The sequence below is a fragment of the Amphiprion ocellaris genome, chromosome 11 (assembly GCF_022539595.1).
Source record: "Amphiprion ocellaris isolate individual 3 ecotype Okinawa chromosome 11, ASM2253959v1, whole genome shotgun sequence".
NCBI classification, from domain to species: Eukaryota; Metazoa; Chordata; class Actinopteri; family Pomacentridae; genus Amphiprion; species Amphiprion ocellaris.
Window position 1 is genome coordinate 11,277,549 of NC_072776.1, and position 20,230 is coordinate 11,297,778.

General features: G+C 39.8%; 1 protein-coding gene across 1 annotated transcript in view; it reads right to left on the bottom strand.

Annotated features, from left to right (window-relative positions):
* myo10l3 (myosin X, like 3) overlaps positions 1-20,230 on the bottom strand; it is a 64,647-nt gene that overhangs the window by 20,740 nt on the left and 23,677 nt on the right. Inside the window, exons 3-16 of the mRNA XM_023298919.3 lie at positions 16,743-16,901; positions 14,631-14,818; positions 14,257-14,391; positions 12,563-12,687; positions 12,445-12,458; positions 12,238-12,322; positions 9,701-9,807; positions 9,250-9,379; positions 7,993-8,111; positions 5,002-5,148; positions 3,429-3,529; positions 2,994-3,060; positions 2,287-2,379; positions 963-1,031 (exon numbers count right to left, since the gene is read on the bottom strand). Coding sequence (XP_023154687.2) covers positions 963-1,031; positions 2,287-2,379; positions 2,994-3,060; positions 3,429-3,529; positions 5,002-5,148; positions 7,993-8,111; positions 9,250-9,379; positions 9,701-9,807; positions 12,238-12,322; positions 12,445-12,458; positions 12,563-12,687; positions 14,257-14,391; positions 14,631-14,818; positions 16,743-16,901 — 1,539 coding nt within the window. The remainder of the gene's footprint in view (positions 1-962; positions 1,032-2,286; positions 2,380-2,993; positions 3,061-3,428; positions 3,530-5,001; positions 5,149-7,992; positions 8,112-9,249; positions 9,380-9,700; positions 9,808-12,237; positions 12,323-12,444; positions 12,459-12,562; positions 12,688-14,256; positions 14,392-14,630; positions 14,819-16,742; positions 16,902-20,230) is intronic.

Consider the following 20,230-nt stretch of genomic DNA (forward strand, 5'->3'; position numbering starts at 1 on the left):
CTAATTACACTTCAGTGCACCTTCAGTGGAACAGACTCATAAAACAGGCTCTCTGTGTCACTTTCAGGTTTGTTATCTGGGATGGTCTCACGATTCCACAGTGAAATGGGTTTGTTGAAGAGAATCACACACAATTTAGTGCAGAAAGTTACACCCAGTGACTCATGGATCCCCTAAAACAAAATACAGTTTAAATGCAACACTGAGTTATTGCTGTTAGCCATGAGTTAACAAGAGGTGGTTTTTTTTCTAGTTCATGTCAAACAAATAAGGGTCCTAACTTGAATTAACGTCATTTCTCTGGCACCACACAGATAATCAAATCTATGGGAGGATGCTACAGTTTCCCCCACTAACCTCGCAGCACCATTTCAAGTAACAGAAAGAGCTTTCAGAGAAGTGACTATGCACTTGGAGAGGCACGCTGGAGGGAGGGAGGGTGAGAGGGAAGGAGGGAGGGCGGGAGAGAACAACTGGCTGGCCTGGCTGTCCTCTCTGGACCAGGTCATTACCATAGTCATCCATGCCAGGCTTGTGACTGAGCTGCCACACTCACTGAGGAGTTCTTGTCTGGAGCAGGCTTCATAAAGCCATTCTTTATGAAGGCGAACCTTTCTGCTTTGCCCCACATCCCATCATGCCCCCCTTCCCCTCTGCCCTATTCAATCTCTGGATTCGTTCCTCTGTCCTGATCTCTTCTTGCCCTTTTCCTTCGCTTCCATCAGGAGCAATCCTCATGTAAGCAAAGGAAGGGGAAGATGACGGCCTTTTCTCCTGAGTCAGGGAAAAGACAGCGGAGGAGGGGTGAGACATCAACATCCCGTAGGAGATTTTGGCAAAGACGATCCCGCCGCCTGTCCAAAAAAACTACCTCACTTCCCCAAACTATTAATTCAGGGAGCAAAAAGGAACAGGATTTGCTCTGAATCGGTATCTGTGTGTGTATAAGTGCTGTTAACTACCTCTCCAGCGTAGTGCTTGATGCCAAACTGGTGGTCAGTGACTCTGGGCTTCACATAGTATGGGTTTGTCTGAGGAGAGAGGACAAAGAGATCACAGATTTTTAGAAATGCAGTTCATGTCTATTTAATTAGTTACAATCAAATGAAGCACAGCACAGAGGACAATGAGTCCTCCAAGAGTTCAGAAGAAAACTGAATACTTGGTAACATATCTAGGGCTGCAACAAATCACTATTTGTACAGTCCAATAACAAGTTGACTTTTTTCAAATTTATGAAGTCTGAAAAAAGTTAAAAAAAAAAAAAATAAATAAATGTCCGTCATAGGTTTCCAGAACCTGATTTCATATCTTGCTTTGTCACTGCAATAGTCTCATATTCAAAATATCTGTCAATACATGGGCAATGAAGTTTCAAGGATGATAACAAAAAATGATTTCTGTCATATACTTTAAAAAAAAAAAAAAGGCTAGAACTTTCTGTCCATATGAGAAAAATCATTTCTGCTACGCCTCGCTAAGTTGTGGGTCAACTTATTTTTTGATACCTCATTTGTTTAAGATGCTAAACAAAGCTAGTCTACTTTCCCCTTTATTATTTCTGTTCATCTTGTCTTTCTTATTTGTAATTTATGCCCCTTTTTGCCAGTGTTTGGTTACAGAGATATCTAGAATGTCTCTATGTCTACTGAGGTGCTGAAATATAAAGATTTCAAAACCTATTAAAATAAATTACTTAAACTTGATCCATCCATTATCAAAATTGTTGTTGATCAGTTTTATGACAATCGACTAATTGTTCCCCTTAGCACAATGTGAGAGAAATAATCTCTAATCCTCCATCCGTGACCTTAAACCGTAACACCTGGATCAGCAGTGACGGTAAACACCTCAGGGAGAGGTCAGGCGTTGCTAAGGTCTCCCTCTGTAGCTCTTGTTTTTCCCGCCCGCCTTAGAAAACTCTGCTGGGTTTTCTGAGGACAATCTTTTCTCCTGCGCACAAAAGCCGATCAGATCTGGAGAATGGCTGATCGCATTTCAGCATTGTTGTGTTTGTACGTGAGAGCCCGCGGGGGCGTGTGCAACTGCTGCACAGACGTTCAATGCGACGGGCGATTCATCAGCCGGGAGGTTTAACTCTTTGAGGCCGTTGTCTGAGCTGGCGGTCGGTGAAGGCATTTCCTCAACACGGGTTAAAGAGCTTTAGTTGGACGGATATGGGTCATTTTTACAGCTTTACGAGTTTCTGTCTGGGAGGGGCAGGGTGTTCTACCGCCGCCGCTGCATGTGTGAAAGAGCCATGTGGGTTTTCATGTGTGCACTCACTGCGTGTCGACTGTGCAGTTTCTCCAGAAGGGTGTAGTCGGTGCCTTTGGGGAAGCGACTCTCCTCATTGATGAGAGCCAACATGCCCAGTTTCTAAAGGGGGAGACACAGAGAGAGGAGCAGAGAGGGTGAAACTCACCGCAATCATGATGGAACTAGTTGTAATCCCAATGGGACACATCTGGCAGCTTGCGCTATAACAATACATCCAGGAAACTGTAAAGTAATTCATTCAATTTTCTCTTTTATTTATAAAGAGAGGGTTCAGCGAGCAGGCATGTTGCTTGACTCCTACAGTTACACGCAGTCACAACAGAGCAGTAGCAATCATCTAATAATAAAGCAAAATCACACGTATACATTGAGATAAATGGTTGCAGTGGGATGCTTTTGCTTCCTCTAAACCTTCCAAGTTTGTGATTTTAAACACAAGCCCACCTTTGTAGAGGCTCAGCTTTAACATCATTATAACTATGGTGGTAAAATAACACAAATTGTCCTCATGCTTTACTTCAACCATGCCTCCAACCGCTGACTGGTGTACATTACTGTGCAAACAACATGCAAAATGAGACTATATAATGATAGACTGGGAGATGGGAGTCAGTGTAAGCACAGTGTGGCGTCTGGGTCCGCCAGCTCTGGCTGGTGGTTAGCGGTCGATCCTGGTGATGACTTTGCTCTCTCAGGGTCCGACTGTCTGTTACCTTTTCTATGAGATCCAGACACTCAGCGTTATCCATCCAGTCTATGGCTTCCCACTGGATCCCCTCCCTGTCAGACAAACACACACACACAGACACACCATGTATATATATATATAAATATAAACAACCAGGAGGACACAATGGAGGTATTATCCAGCACAAACATGTGATGAAATGAGCCATGTCCAGGCTGCTGGGCCATTATAGCAGAAAACAACTGGCTGTGGGAGAAACTAAACCAATTCCAAACGTCTGGCAGTTTGCCTGCATCGTCATGAAGGGGCCCAACCCCCACACCCAGTTCTGTCTGTCTGTCTTTCTGTCTGTCTTTCTGTGGGACAGTCTCCAGTGCATGCAGAGCCTAGTTCTGCATTCAGTGTACAAGCCTGAGGTGTAGAAATGCCTTGTTATGATATTTAAAAAAAAGTGTCTGACCTGTTGTACTCCAGCTGCTCCAGCGAGAAGATGTGCTTGTTGAAATACTCCTGGAGTTTCTCGTTGGCGTAGTTGATATTAAATTGTTCAAATCGGTTCACCTACAGAATGGAAGAACAGGATTTTAAATACAGCAGTTCTGCAGCTTAAAGGACACTCTCCAGACATTTTAAGCATAAAAAATACAAAATGCATTGATCGGTTGTTGTATAGTATGTGTTTTATGCATAAAAAACACTGAAAAGTTACTTTTTGTCTTGTCATTGTCTGCGCACTGAAAGTTTTAAAGTGTTGATTATTGGGTCATGATTGGCCTAAAAAAACCACAGAGCAATTTTCCAACTTCAGTAGAATACTGAAAAGTAAAAATAAGCTAATCACATCTTTGGGTTATCTCTAATCAGTTCCTCTTTGTAAATCACATATATCAACAAGTTATTTAGTTTTACTATCAAGTGTTAATATGATTGATGCTTGTTATTTTTTAATTTGGGTCAAAAAGGTTAGAAATTATGATTTTAAAGGAAACTTGGCTTAATATTTTAAATGTTTACATCAAAATAAGTGACAAACAGCATTAAATCATCTGAACCTCAAGGAGTTTCTGGCCTTATTTTGCTCCTGTCACATTTATCCTCACTGTGGGTTCATTTTTCCCTGCAATATAAAGTCCAGCCCCTCTACTGAAACTACACAACCATGACTAGAAGTGGAAAGAACTCCATTTTGTGCTGTATGACAAAGTATTGATGCCATGTATGATGAGAAAATAAAAAACCCTCAGGTTTAATCTCTTTAATTTTGATATTTTTAAAAAAAAGTGAGAAAACTAATTCAACAAATACAACATTTTTCCAGGTTTTGACAGGTAATATTCACATACTGTAGATATGTCACTACTTTACATTTTTAACTTGTTTTTAGGCTTTTCTCCTATCGCCTCTGTGCAAACACAGCCTGTAGTTCAAATCCAGTTCAGTCAAAATGTCCCTGAACTGGTTTCTCAGTCACAGTGGGGAACATAGATGTTTGCGTTTTTTACAGAATCTGGTTAGAGGACACATCTTACTACTTTTTTTTTTTTTTTTAATGAGGCATGTTGAATAAAGAGGCTTGTGATGAAATGTCACAATTTCAAGCTTAGACATGGTTTTCACAGAGAACATCGTGTCACAGATACGTAGTTTTAAAAAGTGAAAAATCTGACAATTTTGTACACTTTCTGGCTCTAATAACTGGTGTCCTTTTTATAATCAGGAAAAGACAACAACCTCTCAAATACATCAGCAAGTTTTGGAGTACAGAGAGTTAAAAACACAAGTAGGTGTCATATATTTAGAAAACTCCCTTGCCAATGACCAAACTTGCCACCAAATATCACCTAAATTAGATTCAAAAGCTGATAAAAGTAGAAAAGGGAGTATTCCACTAAAGCAGTCAGTGTATGTGCACCACCACAGTCCTAGAAAGACTATGGTGGACAGAATAAGTTGGAAAATTGGAAATATGGATAATTTTTTTGTATATGTTTTTCTTTATTGTTGTTTCTTCAGTTGAACGGGTGGCGTTTTACCTCAAAGTTCTCGAAGCCGAAGATGTCCAGGATGCCGATGGACTTGAAGTTGTCTTTGCCTTTGATCTTCTGGTTGATCCTCATTATGATCCAAGAGAAACACTGAGAATAAAGCGCCATAGCGACCGAGTCCCGCGAGTCCACCGCCTGCAGATCATGACACGAGGAAATAACGGTTACCATGGATACCAAGTCAAGCATATATAATAAAAGAGGGTAAACCTTGCAGACTGTATCCTTAACACAACACAGTGAACATCACCCCACCTCATACATTTCATCAGCTCTATCAGATGGGGGTTAAAGAGGTTAAAAACAATGATGTGTTTGAGTGTTTCACTGACGGTGTGTGTGAGGCCTCAGCATGTGTCCATAAAACAGACAAAGGTGTGTTATGTCAGTGTCTGTCTGCAGTTAAGACAACGTCTGTTTTCACAACATACAGCGGCGTTTATCGCCTACATATCTTAAGAGTGACGCACTGCAGGCTGCATTGTTATATTCCAGAAATCCAGCGAAAACAAAGACGAATCAGAGTAACGCACATGCATGTTGGCACGTCTCCCTCTAGTTGTATATTTTGTCTTTTTTTTTTAAACACAGCACAAGGAAATGACACCTCCTCAGTTAACCAAACAGGGTCATAGTGCTCGAGGGCAGAAAGGGGCAGTGGTGGCTAGTATCTAAGAACATTTTAAGGTCATTTATTTGAATATTTCTTTTTTTTGTACTTACATTCCACTACATTTCATAGTTAATTTTTACTGCATTGCATTATCTGACAGCTACAGTTCCTAATTATTACTAAGAATAAGATGTTAGGTAGAAAGCAACAGTATAACAATTCTACAATGCAATAAATCATGAAAAATAAAAGTTTTTTATTATTATTAATTATTTATTTTACAATAATGGAATAACCTAGAATCAACATGTGCAGTGCCCACAGGTGTTACCAATAAAGGAAAAAAACAGTGACTCTGCATACTGTAGATACTTTATGACCCAAATGTTTTTCATTTGTTTCCATACTTGTCTCCTCTCTGTTCTGCAGAGACAGTCTGCATTTCAACCGAGTTCAGCCAAAAAGTCCCTGAATTTTTGCCACATGTCTGTTGGCCACAGCTCAGTCGATAATAGCTTCAAGGTTGAGCCGACAAACACAGAATTGTTTGTTTTTAACAAAGTCTTGCTGATGCAAAGAGTATATATTTGACAAATTGACTGAATTGAGACAATGATTTTGATTAAAAGACACAATTTTAAGCTGATATTTGGTTACATTTTCTGATGGAACAGAACAATCAGATATGAATTTTCAGCTTTCCAAAGTTGAAAATCCAGTAATTCTTTCTGTTTTTACAGTTTCTGACTGTGTAAAAACATAACATGAATTTCAAAAACAGTGGCAGGGTTTGGGTTTCAGAGGGGTAACTAGAATTCTGACTAGAGGACATATTTCTGAATCATGTTTGTGCCTTTACTTCAGTGAAAGACAGGACAGAGGACACACTCTAGACATCAAACAGGTGGAACTTTTTCATGACAATTATGTTTAGTATGAGGGGAAAAAATTATCTGCAGATGACGAAAGCAGAAACTATCAAATTCAATGTTAAAGCCTCAATTGATGTGAAGTGCTGAAAATCATGGCGATTCTTTTATTGGCATTCACTTGACAAGATCGGGTAATCCAAGCAAAATCTCAAAACAGCTTATTTTTTGCCATCTATTCTATTAAAAACTACACACTAAACTTGCCCGTGATTGACAGGATAAACACTATAATTTGTGACACTCACTTGAAACTGCAGAAGCAGTTTCTGATCACCATTCAACTGGAGTCTGATTTTCTCCCACTGCTGTGAAGTCAACCTTTGAGCCAGACATCATCTGTGTATGAACACAAAAAGCTGGAGCTCGCCAGCTACACTTCCTCCACAGGTATTGTGCTTGAATCGAAAACAAAACAAGCGTTGTGGCAACGCTTACTGTATGTGAGGCAACAATGCTCCCGGGCTTTTGAGTAATCCATCATGCCCAGTCACCTCTTGCAGCTAGCGGGTGTGAACTGAGCGCTGGTGGCTCCAGGATCTCCGTCACAGGGGTGAGAAGAATGGCTGTTTGTCCAGGACGGAGGGGTGAGGGTGGGGAGGGAGGAGGGCTACTGCAGGCAGTCGTGAGGGGGAGTGACCCCTGGCCGTTGTGAGAAGAAGTCATTCTTGCCGAGTCCAGGACCGGAATAATGAACTCTATTAAGAGACAAGTTGCTTCAAAGGCCAGGCAGAACAAGCAGCAGCAGGGTGACAGCACAAGTTCTTTGTCTGCTGATGAAAAGCTTTCTTGTGACTTTCGTGTCCCTGCGATAATAGTAAAAGGTCCATCCTGCATATTCGCTGGCATTTACGAGAAAGAGTGGGCCGAAAGGGTTGAGCTCCGCCAAGAAGGATTGTGTCATGTGTCAGAATGTTCTTGCGGCATATGGTGAAAAGGATAGCACATGCAAAATGAAGACTTGTGAAATATTCACATTAATTACAGACTCCAGCGTGGACAATAGAAGCCTGAGAAAGAGGCGCGGGTGAATTATTATGCCAGCGTTTCGGTGCCTGGCTGCACTGCCTCCAGAGGAGAAGACTCTTACTTCACCCCCAGTCATTGGGGCTATTGTGCTTTTTGACTCAGATCACTATCACGATGGCTTTATTGTGCCTGGAATCTGGCAGACAAAAAGCAGGAAATGGCCGGGAGTCACGCAAGGGATCTGGGGAGGCATGGGGTGGAGAGCGCCGGAGAAAAGGCTGTGTGTGTGTCACCAGGACAGGAGAGCAGAGAAGGATAGGGGATGGCAAATATGCACTGACTGTATGCTTCAGTGTCGTGATAGTGTAGAATCCCTACCAGCCAATCTTAAGATTATACACTGAAAGGTGGGAAATAAACCGGGAAAAGCAAATGTTTCTGCATTGAATGTGTTGGATGTGTTGTTACCTGCTCCACAGTGAGGGGGGAGCAGATCTCCTCTCCTCTGAGGATCATGGAGCGCTGGGTCAACACCTCTGACAACTGAAAGGAGTCCAGACCGAGCAGCTCGCTGACATTACTGACCACTGAAACACACACAGATGCACATTGTAGTGTTTGTATAATTCATGCAGAACACAGACAGTTCAGGTGATGCCTATTGATGCCGAACAACAGATGCGACATACAGACGGTGATCCTATACAGTCTATAGGAAACTCTACTCTGTCGACTGTGCTGTAGCACTTTGCAGTCACTGTAGTTCACAGGTTCTTTGGAAAAGAGGTCAGACACAGCGAACAAAGGAGTCTTGAGCTCGTGTTACAGCCTGTTCGGTGCTCTGTCTCGCGCTACAACGTCAATCAAACTCTCAGGCATAAACAATGCTGCAGAGTGGTCCAACATCACGGTCAAACCACTTATGTGCTTTGGAAGGGCTTTCTACAATAAACGTCACCAGAAACCACTTGTCATTTTAACGAGACAGAGCTTAACCACTTAAAACCACATATTTCCAGTTTTATCATTTAATATAAAATTGATTTCCGTCGCTCGAGAAATCTTGCAATTTGATTTTATCTGCTTTCAGCAATTAAGTTGATGTTTGCAACATTTTCTCCCACGTTTTCTCCTGTAACTGCTTTGTTTTATGATCTTTAGGAAGTAGCTGGAATTTAAAAACAGAATAAATAGTAAATAACTAGACAATGAAAAGCATTTTTCCCAAGGGTGTAAGTGATTTCAGTGATAGTTTAGTATCTGTAATTACCAAGATAAATTCCTGATGATTTGCTTGGAAGTGTCAGAGAAATAATGACGTTATTTAGGACTCAATGTATGGAAAACAGGAATTTTCTTGAAAGAACTGCTTCCTTTAAAGCCAAGTAAAAAGTTGTTCATTATTAGTTTATTAATGGAAAACTTTCACGTTTGCAAAACTCTGGCTTCCTGGAGGCAAATTTCACAAACTGCATTGTAGCTAATTTGGATGTCTCTATTTTACCTATAATTAGCATGAAATTAAAACTTCTGTCCAGGAAATGTTTCTAGGAAAATAGTAAGAAATGACAGTGAGAAAACACAGGCAGAATTCTATATTACTACTGATCTGTGTCCTTCACTATTACTATTTATTCTATTACTATTTTAAAACTATTTTTGAACACAGTCAATCTGACACACTGTGTGCAGCAGATATATCACTGTCTTAATTCCTCTTTCTACCTCCTTTGGAAGTGATCTGAGCTCCACCAGCAGTCATGAATTCAATGTTGCCCATCTGGAGGACGGCAGAGAGCAGCTTGAACACATCTCTGATCTCCTCCTCAGTGAATTCCATCACCTTCAGAGCTTCCTGCAACACACAAAGTTACACAACATGTCACTAGCAGAACTCTAGAAACACACTCGACCCATTCAAGTCATGACAGCAGCTAAATTTAATTTGTTTTTTCCTTAGAGCTATAAAACGATTTAGAACATAATTCAAAATGTGCCTCCGAAGCCAACGTGACACAACCAAATAACATGTTTCCCCAAGGCTCATGTTTTCTGGAAGTGATGCCTTTGTCTGGTAACTTGGCTGGTTTGCTTATGACAAAGGGTTATGGTGCCCTCTGGGGTTGAGACAAAGCATGTACAGTAAAATATTAAATACTGGCTTCTTTCTTCTTACCATCACACTGTTAAAGAGCTGTTGGTCATCCAGGCTGCTGTCCTGCACGCAGCCGGACTGGCTCAGGTAGTGATACGACTCCGGACCTTCAGACAACAGGTACATGTCTGCAGGACACAGAAATGAAGACAGAACAAAGTCTTTCATGTTACCTCGTTGAATGTTCATGCTACTAATTCTTAACCCTCGTGTTGTCCTGCACACTCACAGTGAAACTTCTGATGTCTGCATTTTCAACATTTTTGGGAAATTTTTGAACATTTTTGGTGGAAAAAAGAAATGTTAAAAATGTTTCTTAAGAACATTCATAAAAAAAAAAATCTGTCAAAATCCAGTGAATTTCGCTGGATTTTGGTAGATTTTTTTGTGAATGTTCTTAAAGAAAATGTTAGAAGTTTACCAATATAAACGTAGTAACTTTAGATATTTTTAGAATTTTTTGGAAGATTGTTACTCATTTTTGAAAGTATTTTCAAAATTTTTTTTCCAAATTTGGGGAATTTTTTATTTATTTATTTTTTTTAAATAAAACTTTTAAAGGAAATTTTCAACCCTCCTGTCGTCCTGCAGGTCAAATTGACCCATTTTAAAATTTGAAAACGTGGAAAAAATATATATTTTCACAGTGAAAACTTCCACATTTTCAACATTTTTTGGGAAATTTTTGAACATTTTTTGGTGGAAAAAACAAATGTTTAAAAAAAATGTTTCTTTAAGAACATTCAGAAAAGAAATCAACCAAATCCAGCGAAATTCAATGGATTTTGGTTGATTTTTTTTCTGAATGTTCTTAAAGAAAATATTAGAACTAGTGGTGGACGCGATTAAAAAATTAATCTAATTAATTACAGGCTTGGTAATTAATTAATCGCAATAATTGCAGTTTTGTCAAATAGCAATATTTGACACAATAAATGAAGTTTCTCAATTCAAATAAAATTGTGGTTGACAGTTGAATCAATGAATAGACACATATGTGTTTATAATTTAAAATTTATTTTAAAAAAGGAAAATGGGACATATAGAAAAAAGTGATTTTGATGACTTAAAGCCTGAATTTAGTTGTTTTTTCCACTGTATGGCACATAAAATCAGCATAAGTAGTTCAAGGAGCTTCAGAAAGTTGAAAATCCAGAGATTCATTCTGTTTTCATCTTTTCTGGGTCTGATAATGGTGGAATTTTAATGGTTCTTTTTATAGGAATATCATTTTTTATATTTTTATTTTTCTTTATAAACAAAAAGTTTATAATTAAGTTATTAAAAGAGATATTTTTGTTGTTTAGGTTATTCCTCCTCCAAGGAGGCAGAGCCTCCACGGAGTAAAAACTTAAACCACAAAAATGTTTCATTTCTATTTATCTGCATTTTTCATGTTTGCTACATTCACAGATTACTGCAAATCTAAGTGCAATTATAGCGATTTTATTCAACATTTTAAGACTTTCTGTAAACTCAAGCACTGTCTAGAAAAGTGGTCTATTATGGGATGGCTACACCGTTAGCCGTTAGCATGACTCGTAGCTAACGTTAGCTCTGGTGCTAACAGCAACATGTTTTACATTGAGGTGATACCGTCGGCTTGAAGAGACGCAGTGATCAGAAAATTCTTTGTTGTACAATTTGCACACAACCAGGCTTTTATCCAAGCTGCCACCAGGAAAATTTTTAAAAGAAAACTTTCTGTCCAACAAGCTCATTCTCGTCTTCCTTCACTGTTCACCAGTGCCTGACTTCACTCAGTGCTTCCTGTGCGTCTTCTTCATGGCTACAAACAGACTTCAGGCTCATTACCGCCACCTACTGGGCTGGAGGGTTCATCAGCGTTACTGGTGTGCCAGAAATGAGGGAACTGAGGAGGGTGCAATTAATTGCGTTATTATTTGTAACGCCTTGTTTTCGCTGTAATTAATTAATTAATCAATCAAAATTAACGCGATAAAGTCCCAGCCCTAATTAGAACCGTTACTGATATATATGTAATCACTTTAGATATTTTTGGAAGATTTTTACTCATTTTTTGAAAATATTTACAAGAATTTTCTTGCCAAAATTGGGGATTTTTTTTAAAAAATAAAACTTTCAAGGGAAATTTTGAAGGAATTATTGGAATTTTCTTCCTGGAGGTTTTGCAAATTTTCAGAAATTTGGGATTTTTTTTGCTGAATTTTAGGATTTTTCTCAGACAAGGAAACAATATTTTTTGGTGCCCATAAATGAGGACAACAGGATTGTTAATAATCACACAAAACAAGTACATTAACTATTTAAGTAGTTAACAAAATGAACTGTAAATTCAGAGAAAGCTATAATAGATTTATTTATCTCGTAATATGCACTTAAAGTCACTGCAGTCATTTCTTTCCTGGTTCAAACCGGTGGATATTTTCCATCATATACGTAGATCGAGTTGATTAATTCTCTGCACAAAATTTAACATTAAGGTTATGAATATTATCAGATCTGACTATTTTCAGAATTTTGACACATTAGTTACATGTTCTGCTGGTCATACAGTAAACTCTGTAAAAACCAACCTCTGTGGTCCCTGTCTGCTCCAGCTAACAGTGCGTAGAAGATGTGATAGTTTCTCTCACCAGGATTCTGCCGAACCACTCGGTTCTTAAAAGAAAGTATGATTAGAAAAAACAGTTATTGCATAAATGAATTAGTTTTGACTTTATTGCATATTGCTGGTACTAAATTAGAAACTTCCTGAATGTTTTAACACAACACAAACCTACCTTTTCCAGCAAATCTGATTATTGACAGTCAAGGAGAACCCTGAAGAATCACAGTGAATCTATCCTCTGTACAAACACTACAAGCATGTACTTTGCAGCAGCACATTATAAAAGATACAATCAACGATGCAGCCTCCCTGGATGTTTCCATTCTGGGAAAAGTGGAGCTGTATGAACTTCCCGAAGCGACTGGAGTTATTGTTGTACACAGTCTTAGCGTTCCCAAATGCTTCCATGATGGGGCTGCAGACAGAGAAAGGACAATCATGTAAATCAAACAATATTTTGTGCGCATTTTCATCATGTATTCTGTGACTGGACACCACAGTTTCCACTCTGATGCCGATGCCAGATGCAGAATAAACTTTTTCTGCAATTTTAATGAAAGTCTGCTCTCCGTATTGTGCTAACTGTGACTGTGACTAAAACGTTTCTGATATCTACGGTGGCCGAGAGGTGCAAACCAAATTTACATAATGCAAAACACTTTTACAACCTCCAAGACAAATTTACAAGCGACAAAACACTTTTACAAGTTCGAAAACACTTTTACAAATCTAAAAACACTTTTACATAATGCAAAACACTTTTACAACCTCCAAGACAAATTTACAAGCGACAAAACACTTTTACAAGTTCGAAAACACTTTTACAAGTCCGAAAACACTTTTACAAATCCAAATGTAACCGGAAAGGGAATGTCCCAACTCCGGGGCTGAAGCGGAAGTGACGACGAGGAGCGGCTAATGCACTCTGTCGGTCTGATCTGCGCCATTTAAACACTCGAAAGACCGTCCACACGAAAAACAAAACCGCGTCAATCGGTTCATATGTTCCCCACAAAACGGGCAAAACATCACCCGCTCGCTTGGTTCACCATCAACAACAACCAAAAGTTGCATTAGCCGCTCCTCGTTGTCACTTCCGGTTCAAACCCGGAGTTGGGACATTCCCTTTCCGGTTACGTTTGGCTTTGTAAAAGTGTTTTCGGACTTGTAAAAGTGTTTTCGAACTTGTAAAAGTGTTTTGTCGCTTGTAAATTTGTCTTGGAGGTTGTAAAAGTGTTTTGCATTATGTAAAAGTGTTTTTAGATTTGTAAAAGTGTTTTTGGACTTGTAAAAGTGTTTTCGAACTTGTAAAAGTGTTTTGTCACTTGTAAATTTGTCTTGGAGGTTGTAAAAGTGTTTTGCATTATGTAAAATTGGTTTGCTTCTCTCGGCCACCGTAGATATCTGAACAACATACAGCTTCCCTAACATTGGTCAGTAGAGAGCCCACAACAAAGTTCATGACCCCTTTTGTTAATTCCTAAAATTCTGCAGTTTTTAAAAGGAAGATTTACAACCCATGATGGCCTAAATGTTGATTAGGAAAAAATCCTCTCCTCACCAATAATCTAATTTTGGAGGAGACTATCAATCAGTGCAAAGGCATCCATTTCAAAATCACACGAATTCCCACCAAGAGTAAAAAAATAACCACATACAGAGTTGAATCAACTTCACTGTCACTGCAATAAACATTGTTAGGACTTGCTTTGGCAAAATGACAGTGCAGGAGGAGCATCTATGTACACAAGACATACGGAAATAAGCAAAATATAATACATATAACTCATATACTCATAACGAAATACATCTTAAGTACAAAAGGTTTATGATTCAAGGGCTAAATAAACAAAGGTACACCATACTATACACAGTGGATCTATTGATTACTCTCGTCATGCAGTGGTCGTAGGTTTCTTACTTCTACCAGTGATGTGGTTTTCCTAAACAGAGTTGGGGTCAGAGATCGGGGGTCATACAGTACCTGCTCTGAACGAGGGCCTGCTCCACCCTGGTGGTTCTCTCTGACAGAGGAGTTCCTGCTGAGTTCTGACTCATCACTGACAGGAACTTCAGCAGCAGCTTGGTGCTTTCTGTCTTCCCAGCACCACTTTCCCCACTGTGGGTACACAGACAGACAGTGGGTACATAAATGGGTGCGTTACACCTGTCTCTTCAATTTTGGGTGGAAATGTCATAAGAAACTCAATTTAAAGAAAGTATTTCTGGCAAATTTAAGGCCAAGGATGAAAGAAGACTCAGAAATCAATTAATCCATCAATTTAATTCTGTTTCTAATGACTTTGTAATAGTAGAAGACTTAAAAATGGACCCAGCATTCCTGAAAGAAGTCCTCACCTGATGAGAACACACTGGCTGTCGTGTCTCTTCCATAGGCAGCGGTAACACTCGTTGGCCACAGCGAAGATATGAGGCGGCAGCTCCCCCAGCTGGTGTTTACTGTACAATTCGACTGCAGTGCCGTCGTACAGGCCTGCTATCTGCTTATAGGGGTTTACTGCTGCCAGAATGGAACCTATGTTGGTCTGAGGGAAATAAAAGAAAAAGCATGAGATAGAAAGAATAGATGAATGTGGAGGACAAAAGGAGAAGAATATTTGTGATGACAGAATGACAAGTTATGACACAATTTGCAATTCTTAACACTCTGCTAATCATCAAACTTCTGTACAAGATCTACACCGTTCTCACTTAACATTATTAACTCAGTAAATTCACCCACCTTCCTCTGACACGATACCTGCAGTCAGTAATGCTCTTAAACTGCTGCGTATGGCCTAGTTTGCAGTCAGGCTGCTAATATTTTAGGACCTACTGGTCCTGCTTGGGTAATGCGCTTTGGGGAAAAGTGCCTCACAAAAGTGTGTTTGTGGGTCATCATTCCACAATGATACCATTCTGCGATGCCATGCAGAGATACTGGGCAAACCCTCTGAGATGAGATTAGGAGATAGGATTTCCAGAAACATAGTTACCATGTGTCTGTGGGCAGCGATTATTTTAATAAAGGCTGGGTAGAGTTTCAGTGAAACCTCAGCGCTTCACTGTGAAAGCAAACCTGGGAGGGAAACTGGGTGAAACAAACAGAACAGGAATCCAGTTCTGAATACTCTCACAGTGGTTCAATTTATCCAGTGGTTTATCTGTGTCTTGAATGTTATTTATCATCTTTTATGTATTTAGATATTTTAAAAAACATACAATTTTTTTTATATAAACCTTCAGTCACCTTGCTTGGCTTGTTTGTGTTTCGGATTATTAGGTTTCTGATTATTTTCCAAAACATCCACTTCTGAAGGTGTCCTGTGGTTCTAGGCACCAACATGTTAGTCGCAGATCCTTCAAGTCCTAGAAGTTACAAAGTAGGACCTTCATGGGTCAGACTTGTTTTCCCAGTATGTCCCACAGATGCTCGATTGGACTGAGATCCGAGGACTTTGGAGTCCAAATCAACACAATGAACTCCTAGTCATGTTCTTCAAATCATTCCTGAACTATTTCTTCAGCATGGGAGGCTTCATGCTTAAAGAGGCCATCACAGAGTACTGCCATGATGATGGTGTGCAACAATGTTTAGATAGGTGGTACATGGCAAAGTAAGATCCATATTAATCCAGGACCCAAGGTTTCCCAGCAGAACATTGCATGCTTCCTATAGTGCATCCTTCTGCTGTTCTGACACTCATACGCTCATTGTAGGAGCTTTCAGCAGTGCACAGAGGTCAACAAGGGCACTGACTGGTCTGCAGCTATGCGGCCCTATATACAGAAAGCTGTGATGCACTGTGTGTTCTGATATTTTTCTATCAAAGGTAGCATTAAGATTTTCAGCAATTTGTGCTAATTTCGCTCTTCTGTAAGATTGGACCAGCCTTCAATCGTCACGTGCATCGGTGAGCATTTGGTGCCGGTTTACCAGTTGTCTTTCATTCAACCACTTTTGTTTGGTGCTAACCACCACATACCAGGAACACCCGACAAGATCTGTCATTTTGAAGATGTTCTGACCAGTTGTCTAGCCATTGCACCTTTGTCAAAGTGGCTCAAATCCTTACATTTGCCCATTTTTCCTGCTTTTAACATGTCCTCTCCAGTAACTTATTGTTGACTTGCAGTTCGTGCGTATGTAAGTAGTGGAGAGGAAAACTGTAATAGCAGAGAAATAGCAACAGTGTAGATGTTTTTTTTTAAGTCATGAGGTCTTGGTCATGCTGCTTACTGAAAACACAAATTATCTTGTTGTTGCATATCTTTGGCCTCTCCTCAAATAACTGACTTCCCCTGTTGTTGTTTTTGGAGATTTGTTCTACTGTAAAATTTATTTCTAGCCATGCTGCACATTATAGCTCCGACAAAAACAAAAGCACATACAAACACCTGAAAAACACAACAGGCCCACTGGTGACAGGCAACTCATGGTGGTATATTCAAACACAGATTAGGACTCACATAGATGTTGTCTTTCTGGTAGCGCAGAAAGAGGTTGTGCATGATGGCAGCTTCATGCAGCTCGGCCAGTGTGGACATGTCTTCTACTCCGTGGATGCTGCTGGGGTGCATCGGGTACACCATCTCTCTGCTCAGCTCCTCCTTCTGCAGATAGATCACCTGAAACAACACACATTCACATATGTGTCAGTGTTGACAGTTAATGTCACTGTTTGAATTTCTTTTAGAAACAATCAGAAGTCTGACACTTATCCAGAAATAGATGACATATTGAACTACACACAACAGCTGCACATTTTTACTGCTGCTTTTGGCTTGTTTGAACAAGAATAGGACAGGAAGTTATATCATATACCTACAGAAAACTAATGGGACAATAGTCAATATAAATCAATTCACGCATTATTGTATTTGAAGTATTGAAATTGCACCCCTGCTGAAGGCAATGGAATAAATAGAGATTGGCAGAGTTGTGATTTGGTGTCATATCTTTCTGTGTTACTAAAAAAATGTCTTGATTAATTGGATAAACAAAATCAAACAACACGTGGACAGACATCAAAGGTCAAATACATTAGGTCTACTACTACTATTTTCATTATCAACTGATGTGTTTTTTTTCTGCCATTTTTGCCTCTGGTATACAGTCAGAGTGTAGGTAATATGAGAGGCAGAGCCAGGGAATGACATCCAGTCAGGTTCCATGCCTTGCCCATGTGGTATGTGACCTAACCACTCAGCTATTGGTTCAACACGTTATTGTCTTTATTAGTTTTTGATTTGTCAATTCTTCATTTAGTTGATGCAATGAAGAAGACCATGCACCACATTCTCAATCAGCCCAAAGTGCCATCCAACATTTGCTTGTTTTGTCCAATTTAAAGTCCAAAAGCAACAGATATTCAAGTTAGACTACTAAAATACCGAAAAGGAAGTCAGCAAATGCTCATACAGTGCATACATACATAGATTTGCACTAAAATTGGAAATATTGTTGTTAAAATGAACTCAAATTTGGTGAAAATCATTGTACTTATTTATGTTTTACATAGGTTTAATTCAAAAGGAACTTTTGAACATTCATCCTTTGGTGTTGATAGGCCATTCCTTGTGACATGTAACCTGTGAAACGGTGTGTGGGCTACTTTGCATTTTTAAATCAATTTATTTTATTGGGTATTACTTTTCTTCAAAAGAGAATAATGACAGCACAGATGATCAGACAAATGATAAATATAAAGTGCAATAATCAGCCTCACCGAAAATTAGTCCATCCTGACTATTGAGGACTTGAACCTGTTAAAGTTTGCCAATATCACACATCTTGTCTCATGTAGTAAGCAGAGGATGGCCTGTGCAATAATAATGGTAAACCTTGTCTAAGTTGCTGCAGATGAATTTGTGCTGATGGGGGACTTTGGTGGCCAAAGGGTTGAGGGGCTGATTGGGAACCATAAATTGTGCTGATGAACTAATCAATTAATTGTCAAATAGCCTCAGGACTATAATACACTGCTGTCACAGCAAACTGCCTACTAAATAACTTTACCAGCACAACGAATTATCTCATGCACACATTCAGTATCTGCAGTCACGGCCAACAAAGGCAGCAGCAAACATTCAGCCACGTCAGATTTTGAACAGCCATGCAGAAGTCGGGCAAATCTTAGATGTTAATCAAACTCCTGGAACAACATCAGTCTTCCGCTGGTGACAGACAGATCCAAAAGATGATACAGGAATAACTGAGGGAAAAAAAATATGAGCGAATGCCTGATGTGTGCCTGTCTGTGCCTGCTGCCGGCATACCTGGCAGGCAGAGAGCCCCCGTCTAACTCATGCCCGGACCGCTTTCCAACGCTGTTCAAGTCACTGCTTGGTTTCAATACAACAAATCTTTCACTGTGTTACATTCCTTCAACGAGGCAAATTAGACACAGCAGTGGAGTAAACGTGAGGGTTGGAGATGCCCTCGATTTGTCAGTCATAGTGAAGGATGAAGGAGGGGATAAGATCTAAGAGTGTCTCTACAGCGAAAGCAAAGAAACAACCAGAGAGTCTCGCAGACTTTACGGCTATCAGACCTCTAATGTACGAGACATGAGATCACAGAGCAGACAGACTACCACTGTGTTGGTCACTTGATGGGAAGCGGTGTCCGGATCAATACTGATGGACACGGACCTGAGGGTTTGTGGCGTCCCAGTGCATTACTGCTGACTCTACTGGCAGATTCAAACCAGTCCCAGCTGGGAGCAGACACTGGGTTTCAGAGAACTGCTGAGTCAGCACAGGCTGGCTGCTGGGACTCTGTGGGAGATCAGAGCTGAAGGTTGGAAAGGCTTCAGCTGATTGTTTGAAGCTAGAAATAATGTGACGTATGAGATGTTTTTTAAAGAAGCGTCAAAAGACTTTTTGGCCACTTGGTGGCAGCAAAACAGCATGTTGCTACAGTACTGATAAAATAATTTCCTTAAAAATGTATATAGTAGAGCAGAAATGGAGCAAAATGTTGTGATTCTAGAGATCTATTAAAGTCCAACACTGACCGTCTTTTTAACTCTTTATTCTTATTCACTATGTTACACAGGTTAACAAGCAACAAGCTGTTTGCCTTGGTGCTGTGCATGCTCTTTAAAGTGGATTTATCAGCATATTTTTTTGTCTAATAATAACTGTCTACTTGGGCTAAAAAAAACAAGGTAAATAAGAGTGGTGGGTTTAAACCTGAACAGTTGCTGGCTGCAAAAACAAACCAATGAGCTAACAAAAAAGCCCTCCAGAGCCGAGAGGAACAGCTGAGTCAGATGATGATGAATTCTCTGTGGATTCCTCAGTGACACCTTTAATAAAAACAGAGGCATCTTTCATTTCTTTCATTTACTTCCCTGCATGTCAAATTAAAACACGCCCCCATCGCCAAGGGCCAGGAATATGCAAACTCATCTATCAATGGAATTGTCTCTACATAGCGTTTGTATAGGGTGAATATGGACTATAAATCTATGGATGAATCAGCTGCAGAAGGATAAATGACACGACTGTAGAACGTACATATTAAAGCGCATTCGTGTCTTTTCCTATAATGATAGATACTGCAGAGCGCTGACAAGGGTTGCGTTGTGGAATAGCTGAAAGTTTTAAAAAATTATTGCATCGTGTGTGTGTGGATTTTATCTTTTACATCTTGATGCAGTGCATTAACTTAAGTGAATCTGTATAAAACATTAAAAAGCCCATCTACAGTAAGTGAAATGATAAACTGACTCTTATCTGCTAGACATCTCCATTTCGGCTTTTGATGGCTATTAGACGATGGGTGTACGCCGAGACAAAAGCACAATAACAATGCAGTCATCAGTGGGTTTGCTGCATGTTTTTGTGGTATGAAGGTTTGTAAAAGGGTGAAGACCTCGGCGGGAGGAAAGCAGCATGTGCGGTGATGTCATCTATCGAGCAGAAGCTTGCAGATTTGCTGCCAGATGTCC